This window comes from Saccopteryx leptura, chromosome 6 (genome assembly GCF_036850995.1).
Source record: "Saccopteryx leptura isolate mSacLep1 chromosome 6, mSacLep1_pri_phased_curated, whole genome shotgun sequence".
Lineage (NCBI taxonomy): Eukaryota > Metazoa > Chordata > Mammalia > Chiroptera > Emballonuridae > Saccopteryx > Saccopteryx leptura.
In genome coordinates, this window is record NC_089508.1 from 28,233,531 (window position 1) to 28,243,216 (window position 9,686).

The 9,686-nt window shown below is 58.1% G+C and overlaps 1 protein-coding gene across 1 annotated transcript in view; it reads right to left on the reverse strand.

The window, feature by feature from the left end:
- The window catches only part of PAPLN (papilin, proteoglycan like sulfated glycoprotein), a 51,894-nt gene extending 42,418 nt beyond the window's left edge, over positions 1–9,476 (reverse strand). Inside the window, exons 1-5 of the mRNA XM_066343079.1 lie at positions 9,402–9,476; positions 6,988–7,047; positions 3,327–3,442; positions 2,388–2,448; positions 1,989–2,091 (exon numbers count right to left, since the gene is read on the reverse strand). Of these exons, the coding sequence (XP_066199176.1) occupies positions 1,989–2,091; positions 2,388–2,448; positions 3,327–3,442; positions 6,988–7,041 (334 nt within the window). The 5' untranslated portion in view covers positions 7,042–7,047; positions 9,402–9,476. The remainder of the gene's footprint in view (positions 1–1,988; positions 2,092–2,387; positions 2,449–3,326; positions 3,443–6,987; positions 7,048–9,401) is intronic.
- Between the last annotated feature and the right edge of the window lie 210 nt (positions 9,477–9,686).

The following is a 9,686-nucleotide window of genomic DNA, read 5'->3' on the forward strand; positions in this document are numbered from 1 at the left end:
TCTTTTTTTTTTTTTGTATTTTTCTGAAGCTGGAAACGGGGAGACAGACAGACTCCCGCATGTGCCCGACCGGGATCCACCCAGCATGCCCACCAGGGGGCGATGCTCTGCCCCTCCGGGGCATCGCTCTGCTGCGACCAGAGCCACTCTAGCGCCTGGGGCAGAGGCCGAGGAGCCATCCCCAGCGCCCAGGCCATCTTTTGCTCCAATGGAGCCTCGGCTGTGGGAGGGGAAGAGAGAGACAGAGAGGAAGGAGAAGGGGAGGGGGGGAGAAGCAGATGGGCGCCTCTCCCATGTGCCCTGGCCGGGAATCGAACCCGGAACTTCTGCACGCCAGGCCGATGCTCTACCACTGAGCCAACCGGCCAGGGCCTTTTTTTAACTTTTTAAATATTATACACACATTGTTTAAATGGCCCCAAAATGCTAATAGGATTGTAATCACCTCCACAACAAAGAAGGCATCCCTCAATGACCCTTTTAAACCTTTTCTCTACATTTCAACATTTCCATCATATGGATATATTTAAATTATTTTCAATATATGCTTACCTCAGAATTCAGGAGGTGCAAAGAATGGCAGTAGTCCCCACTGGTGACACCTCCACTAGCCAAGGCCTCCTCTCCCCCCACCCCAAAGCACATACAGGATATAAGTGTTGAATAACTTGGAATCCAGAGGGCCACAGTTTCCAGAAGTCATTTGCAGTGAGTGGTGAAAACTAATACTCAAAAGAATTATCCTGGCCCTGGCCGGTTGGCTCAGCAGTAGAGCGTCGGCCTGGCGTGCGGGGGACCCGGGTTCGATTCCCAGCCAGGGCACACGGGAGAGGCGCCCATTTGCTTCTCCACCCCCCCCCTCCTTCCTCTCTGTCTCTCTCTTCCCCTCCCGCAGCCAAGGCTCCATTAGAGCAGAGATGGCCCGGGCGCTGGGGATGGCTCCTTGGCCTCTGCCCCAGGCGCTAGAGTGGCTCTGGTTGCGGCAGAGCAACGCCCCGGAGGGGCAGAGCATCGCCCCCTGGTGGGCAGAGTGTCGCCCCTGGTGGGCGTGCCGGGTGGATCCCGGTCGGGCGCATGCGGGAGTCTGTCTGACTGTCTCTCCCCGTTTCCAGCTTCAGAAAAATACAAAAAAAAAAAAGAATTATCCTGCCTGACCAGGCGGTGACGCAGTGGATAGAGTGTCAGACTGGGATGCGGAGGACCCAGGTTCGAGACCCCAAGGTCATCAGCTTGATTGTGGGCTCATCTGGTTTGAGCAAAGCTCACCAGCTTGGACCCAAGGTCGCTGGCTCGAGCAAGGGGTTACTCGGTCTGCTGAAGGCCCGCGGTCAAGGCACATAGGAGAAAGCAATCAAAAAATAATTAAGGTATCACAATGAAAAACTGATGATTGATGCTTCTCATCTCTCTCTGTTCCTGTCTGTCTCTATCTCTGACTCTCTGTCCCTGTAAAAAAAAATAATAATAGTAATTATCCTAAGGTATCTTCTGACTCATTTGTAATGTTTTAATTACATACACATTTTGTGGAGTTGTTTTTAAATGTATTGATCTAAAAATTAACAACCTACATACACCCTCCTCAGTGTTCCCCAGAGCCGGCCCTCGGGCTCAGGGATCCTGAGCTCAAGGGCTCCTGCCAAGCTCAGCAGTGCCCGCCCCACCCGCCCCGTGCAGCCTGAGGGGTGCTTTGGAGACAAGCCAGAAACAGGACTCAGAGCGGCAGAGGCACAGCCACGGCTTCGTGTGAGAAATGCATTCAGACTGGAAAGACCTCACGAGGGCCGCCGCTGCTGTGCTGCGAAGGCGCGTGCTGGGGGAACGCGGGAACTTCTCACACGTAATTGACAAAGCGTCTATAATACGCAATGAGAAATGTGAAATGAAAAGTTAATGTGTAAAAGGGATCCCAAAAGAATGGGGACCAGCGCTGGAAAACCCAGGGTGGGAAAGCAGGGAGTCCAGGAGAGGCCCCCACCTGCACTCACCCCCATAGTAGGGCAGCCACTGGTACCTCCGGCCCTGGAACTCGTGGCTGTCGAACTCCGAGCACTGCTCTGCCCGGAAGTCCCGGGCACCATCAGGGCAGCTCTGCGGGGGTGGAGGGGGCAAGACAGGGGGCAGTGAGGCCACCCCTGGGGTCTGCCCACCCACTGGTCCCAGAGAGGTGGGGTCCTGTTCCCCCAAACCCTTGCTGCGGCTTTGGGGAGGTGGATGGCCCCGGGGCTCCCCTCTGTTGGATCTGTCACTTCTGTCATTTGGTGAGGGCAAGAAAGGGACTTCCCATGCAGCCCCCACTGTGCACTGACTGGTGGGCCCCTGGGACCTGGATGTCAGCTGGGTATGGGGTCTAGGAAACGGGTCCCCCCTTCCCATCTGGGCTTTACCTCAGTGTGGCAAGAGCGGTGGCTGCGAGCGGGGCCCACGCAGCTGGAGCCCCCATCTCTCCTGCAGGACAAGAGCACTAGGAAGCCCCAACCCCACAACCCCAAACGCCCCCTGAGGCCCCCACAGGCCGTCAGCCTCTGTGGGTCTCCTCGCGGGCCAGAGAGGCAGCAAGTCCATGTGGCGGGAAGTGCAGCACACACAGGTCCCCTCAGGGAAGCTCCCCGAGCCCCCTGCTTATATTTGGCAGGAGACTCAGAAGCCTAACTGTCCTAGAGTTTGTCTAACTCGGGACCACTCTGCCTCTGAAGACAAATTTCCAGAGAAGCCCCAAATTCTGCTCTTACAGATAAAAGAAGATGTAACATATCCCCACCTGGTTTGGTTATCCTGTCATTTAAGGGGTAAATGAGTACAAGGCACTAAGGATAATCTCTCACCTTTCTCTTCACACAAGGTTCTGGGAACAGTGACTTAAACCCACTGACAAGCAAGGTGGCATCACCCCTTCTTTTGTACCCATCCCTCTATAGGACCTATCAGGGCACAGGACACCTAGGTCTCAAGTCACTTGAAGTGGCAAATATCTATCCTTGACAAAGCCTGAAGGCAGAGAAACTGCACAGGTTAGCACTGTTGCAGACGGTTAATTCAACAGGAATTTCCTGCACCTGCCACGTGCCCACGCTGCATAAGGAGCTACAGATTGGGGGTCGGGGTGATGCAGGCAGGGCCCCAGCTCCTCCGAAGTCGAGTTGATTATGGGAACCAAGTGTAAGTACATGGGAAATGACTTGATTTCAATGACTCCATCCATGCTATTCCCAGGACACATCCATGGCGTGTGACGCAGCGCTGTCCCAGGGTGCCCAGCCCAGGACCCAGCCAACTCCTCGCTCCTGTCCTGCTTTAACAGGCCAGCCCGTTCTGGCCTCCCCTACCTCTGAGAGTAGCAGGGACGCTCCCTGAAGCTGATACCCACTCCGCAGGTCCGGCTGCAGGGACTCCAGTCACCCCAGGGACCCCAGTTGTCACTCTGCCGCCTCACCTTGGGAGTCTGGAGAAGAAGACAGGCTTAGGGCACTCAGAGGCTCACCCAGCCCCCTGCCTGAAAACGACACCCCCTGCCTGTTCAGGGAGTCTGGGGCTCCCCCTCCTAGGGCCCGCTCTCCGGAACTCAGCACCGCCGCCAGACATCGGAACATCATTTCCAGCAGCAGCCAGCTTTCACCACAGGAGCTGAGAGCGGGTCTTCACGTCCGGCACAGTAGCCACCAGCAGCAGTCTCTGCTCTTTGCCAGGCACGTTGGGGAAACCACCATGCTGGGGGCAGAGAGCTTCTCTCCTGACAAGGGTATCCACCGGCCGTGCAGAGTCCGGTTTGACAATGAACACTGCCTTGCATGGAGCCCCTGGGTCAACAGAGCAGGCTTTCCAGGAGGGAAGAGATCACAGGGCCGGAAGAGCAGGGCGGTTCTCAGGGAGGCAGGGCCCCACCTGTGCAGGTGATGTCACCTGCAAGCAGCACCACGTTTCACCAAGAACTAGAGTGGGAAAGCTATACCAAGCCTCGCTGCATCTGCTTCTGCCCTGTGTGGTGACCTTACTTCCAGAAATTTCTGTAGTTCTGGCCTATTAAAATTAGTTCACCTAATCCTAGGAGCGGTACGGGGAGAGTCTGTGGTTTCTTCCTGCCGATCTGTGGCAGAGACTCTCAGGGGTCCCTCAGTGTCTACTTCCCCTTCTTCCATCGTGAGAGAAGCCTGGACTCCTAGCTGGGTGCCAGGCTGCACACAAGTGCATTTCCCAGACTCCTGCAGCTAACCGTGGCTAGTCAGTCAGTTCCCACCGGTGAGGTGTAAGTGTTGGGCAGCAGCCCCCAGGAATCTCTTTAAGAGATTCCTCGCATGTGCATTTGTTCTTCTTCTTTTCTCCTGTACTCCTCCCGGTAGGGTGGAAAGCAGATGTGATAGCTGGAGTTGGAGCAGCCTTCTACACTATGAGGTAATTTAGGAATGGAGGCTTCAGACAGTGAAGCAAAGACAGTAGTACCTGGGCCTAGAGGACTTTGTGAGACCAAACAACCCCGGACTTCTGACCTCTGGGTATTTAAGTGAGAGAGGGATCACGCCTCTCTTGTTAAAGATTGCTGTTTGTGATTCCATAACAGTAACATAACCTTAATAGTTTCCCACCAGAAAGATCTGACACCCTGCAGCTGGCAATCAGAAGTCCACATGCTACCCACGTTCTCATTTAATCCTCAGAACAACCCGACCTCGGGGCTCACACTCCGCTGAGGTAGAAGGCTATGCGGTGTTTCTAAGGGGAACCACCTGTGGATGCCAGGATTGGGTGGCGGGGACAGGCCTGAGCACAGGGCCTTCCAAGTACCACGCCTTACAAACATCCCCTTGCCTCATCCTCCCAGCACGTGGGAGGAAGGGCCACCAGCAGGCGGGATTGCGGGACCTAGGCTGCCAGACCCCAGAGCCGTGCCCTGTGCACTACTGCAGCCCCGAGGGAGGAAAGCACGTTCAGCCACGAGCGGCACAAGCACCTTCAGTTTCCCTCTGACGAGCTGCTGGCGTGAAGCCAGAACCAGCCGGTTCAGTCCACCTCACGCTGGCCTGTGCTCACCTGCCGCCTCCTGCAACTCCATCTGGGGCAAGGAGCTTCCTTTCCTGCTGGGCTACCGGGGGTTCGGGGGGCAGCTGCCCAGTGTGCACAGGTGTGAGAGGGTATGAGAGAGATGGCTGTGCCTGTGGGAGGCGGGGCAGGGGGACTGGAAGTCCATTGCCGCTGGAAGCCTCCCCTGACTGGTTTAGGGTGGGGGGGCGCGGTGAGGGAGGTATGGTGGCAGAACCACACCTCTGCTTTACTCCTCCTTCATCCTCTACTCGCTGTTCAGGCTGACCCCTGTCAGCACTAGGGATCCTGTGGTGGGTCCTGCCCCAGCTAGAACCAGACCAGGTGCAACTAAGCGGTGAGCCTGGGCCTCCCCCGACCCTGATCCCGACCCCGGCGAAGCGTGTAGGAGAGTTCTCAGCCCGGCAGGCCCAGCCTCACTTGAGCTCGTCCACTGCTGAGGAGGAAGGAGAAGGCTACTCAGCTGTTTCCAAGGGAGGAAGCACGTAATAGGACCCAGAGCACTTTGTGGCCCCTGACTCTTCATCTGCATGGCAACCTGAGTAGGCATTATTACCCCCAAACTAAAGGATGGCCTGGTGATTTGCTTTGGGTCATGCAGCTGTTTGTAGGTGTCTCTGAGTTTCGTCCTGAGGTTTCGACACTGGTGCCGTGACCCCTCCACTGAGCTTCGTGCACCCAGGTATCAGGAGGGCAAGGACCTCAGACGTGGTACCGTATTTAAGGAGCAAGGACTATGAGGTGGCAGAGTTGATGGTGGGAACCTGGCAGAGGGTGGAGGGGACATGAGGAAGGAGGGCTCTAGGCCGCCGCCCTGACTGGGGCCCCTGCTGGGTCGGTGGGGCTTTAGAAGATGCTGTCTGCCCTAGGGGTGCTCACCCTCCACTCCCATTTCCCCAGAGGCGGCACCCCCTGCCCGCCCAAGGCAGCCGTTTCAGTCCTCTCTCCTGCCTGCCTCGCAGAGGGCTGGGCAAGGCTGGGCGGGGGGCTTCCCTGCGAAGAGCTCCCCAGGGACAGGAAGAGCTCCCCAGGGACAGGACGGGGCTGGCCTTCCAGCCCATCAATGCCAGGAGAAGTTGGCAGGCGCAGCCTCCAGGACCAAGCCCAGCTCTGCAGATCCTCCCTTCCTGCAAGGGGGGCCCCTCAGTCTAGAAGATTCCCTCATCTCCTCAGAGCCTAAGTATGTTCTCCAGGGAGCCCTGTCCTTTGGGCTGAAACAGCTGTTCTGATCACCAGCTGGCTGTGTCCACGCTTTAAATCGGTATCAGTGTGGTGGCCCCTCGCACCATGTGGCTATCTAAATTAATTAAAATCAAATCCAATAAAAAAAATTCAGTTCTTCAGCTGCACTCGGCACCGTTCACGTGCTCAACGGCCACGTGAACACAGTGGCTATCTCACCGGAGAGCACAAGACACAAAGCCTTCCCCTGCATCTCCAAGTTCTATGACAGCCCTGCCTCAGATGCTAACCCTCGGGGGAGGGGGCGCACAATGGCTGGCACCCCAAACCCCTGGGCCCAAACAGCTAAGGGGCAGCTGAGTTTGGTCCCACACAGACGGCAGGTGACTGGTGGAATGGGCCACCTAGCCCCGCACCTTGGCTGGTGGCAGTATTGCCCCTCCTTCCACCTTGGAAGACCACCCCGGAGAGGGGTTCCCAGATTAGGGTGCACCCAGCACCTTCTGAAGGGAGGATGCTGGGAAGTTGCCGTTCCTGTAACTGCAAACTGCAGCCCCAGCCAGAGGAGCACCGCTGAGCACCTCCACCGGCTTCAGGGTCCCACCTGTTTCTGAAGGGGCTCGGCCGAAGGGCTCGCCTCCTCCCACCCCTCCTCCTGGACCCTGGCCCTGTCCTACGAAGTTGTCGACACCGCGGGGGGACGGGGCTGCCGCCCGCACCGGTCTCCCCAGCAGGGTCCTGCGGGACCGGACCGGACAGGGCCACACTCACCGAGGACCCGGGCGCCGGGGCCAGCAGCAGGGGCACGAGCAGGAGCAGCTGCATCTCGGCCTGCGGGAGAGGCCGGGGTTGGAACGGGCGGGCGGACTAGGCGCCGCCCCACCGGAGCCCCCGCCTCCGAGCGCACTTCGGAGGGCGGGGCGCCTGCCTCCCTTCCAATTCCCCACAGGTGACCCGGAGACCCTCCGAGGGGCAGGCGGGAGGGAAGGCCGAGACATCGCAGGGCACCGGCCTCGCCACTCACACAAGAGGGGTAGGAAAGGCCCGTCTACAACTGGCTTCTAAAAGTTCAAGAGTAACTCCTTTCAGGGTTTCAGAGGGGAAAAAGAGGGCAATTAAAAATATTTCATTGTTGTTGAAAAACAGGGAGTTCAGAATCAAAGCAATCAGACTCACTGTTTTAACTCAGCAAAGAGATTCCTTTTTTTTTTTTTTTTGTATTTTTCTGAAGCTGGAAACGGGGAGAGACAGTCAGACAGACTCCCGCATGCGCCCGACCGGGATCCACCCGGCACGCCCACCAGGGGCCACGCTCTGCCCACCAGGGGGCGATGCTCTGCCCACCAGGGGCGATGCTCTGCCCACCAGGGGGCGATGCTCTGCCCACCAGGGGGCGATGCTCTGCCCCTCCGGGCCGTCGCTCTGCCGCGACCAGAGCCACTCTAGCGCCTGGGACAGAGGCCAAGGAGCCATCCCCAGCGCCCGGGCCATCTTTGCTCCATCTTTGCTCCCAGCGCCCGGGCCATCTTTGCTCCATCTTTGCTCCAGTGGAGCCTTGGCTGCGGGAGGGGAAGAGAGAGACAGAGAGGAAGGAGGAGGGGGGGTGGAGAAGGTGGAGAAGCAAATGGGCACTTCTCCTACGTGCCCTGGCTGGGAATCGAACCCGGGTCCCCCGCACGCCAGGCCGATGCTCTACCGCTGAGCCAACCGGCCAGGGCCAAGAGATTCCTTTTTAAAATGCCATTACTCGAGTTGTTTAAAAACTCGTTCATATTTAATAAAAAAAAAAACCTCGTTGATATAGGTTTTTTAAAAATCTCAAGACATTTTAAAAACTCAATTTAAGTGCTTTAAAAATGTTAATTGTATCCTCCTTTAAATCCAAGCCAGTTTTTCTCGGTACTGGGGAAGCTCCCACAGCAAGTCCCCCAAGCTGTGTGCGCGCGTGTGCAATGTGGTGCGCGCACGTGCACAGACCGCCTGGTAGGGTTTGGTGTGCGCGTGCAGCGTGTCAGGGTGCAGTGTGGTGTGTATGTGCATGTGTATGTGCGTACAAGTCACTGCACTGGAAAATGACATAGGCAATGTCGTTCAGGACAAAACATTAAACAAGTACTGGCTTGTATGCTTAAATTTTAAAATCTGTAATTCTACCAATGTTCTCTTTATTTTAAGTATAAAATGACTTCAGTTTACAAGGATAAACCAGAGCAAACGTAAGCCAAATTCAGAATTCAACCTGGCACCTTTAACGACGCAATGCTGTTAATTTAGCACCAACTATGATTCATTTAGTCATTCTTTTCACAAATTAGAGGTTCCTGGGCCAGGCGGGGGAGAGTCGGGTGGGGACCCCTCCTCCGCCCGCACCCCCTGTAGTTACACAGTGTGTGGGAGGGCAGGGGGCGTTACTGGAGGGCGCCGGGTTCTGGGGCTAAGGCGGGGACGAGCGGCAGGTGATGCCTATCTGAAGGAGTCACTGCCTTTAGGGGCAGGGTGAGCAAAGCTAAAGCAGAGAACCAAGAAGTAAAGAACTTGACTTATAATTGCTCCTAGTGACGCCTCCGCGCGGCAGAACACCGGGCTTACGCCTGTGGTCCCCTCGCGTCGCACCCGGGCAGGGTCCCCAGCGGACGCGGGGGAAGCGACGCCCTCCTCCGTCCGTCCAACACAACCGCGAACGCGCCCCACCTGCAGTTCGTGCCTAGCGCCACCCCACCCGCCCGGGCAGCCCCCAAAGACCGCAAGTTGCTGTTTCCGACGTGCGGCGCGAGACGGCTGGACAGGTGCTGGCCCGACGGCGGAGCCGGGGCTCCGCAGACCCTGACCCCAGGGCACCGCCGGGGAGTGGCGCGTTCCGTCTCGGGGCCCAGCGCAGGGACCGGCGACCAACGGGGGAAGGTCCCAGAAGGCTAGAGGCGCCGGGGTTGCGTCGGTCCATCCAGCTCCAGCCTTGGAGGCTCCCGGCGACTCCTTCCCGCCAGCGACCCAAACCCCGACCCAACCCCAGCCTCGGCCCCAGGGTGCGCGGTGCGGAGCAGTGGCCCGCTCAGTTCCCATCGCGGCGGACAAAGCCGGGGGCGGGGGTTCATCGTTCTCTCTGAGGGCCAGGCGGGCAAATTCCTGCGGCAGCCCGGGGGTGAGCTGCCCCCCACCTCCGGATGGCTGCCCCTCCGCCTTCCTACCTGTCTCCAGGAACGGCCCGGCCCGCAGGGCTGGCGGCGCCAGTCACAGCCCAGGAGGTCAGCCTGGCCACGCAGAACGCCTGCGGAGGTTAGACTTTCTCTCCTCCAGGCTGCCTGGCTGACTTCCTCCCCGCCCTATTTCCCCTACCCCGCCCAGATGACACCCACCCCCAAACCCGCCCGGTGGGAGGACATGCCCCCACGGTGACCTGTGATGCCCAGGGCCTCTGCCCCCTTGGGTCTGAGCCAAGCCTTGGCTTGTCCTCCACTCTGCAGGCACTGGTT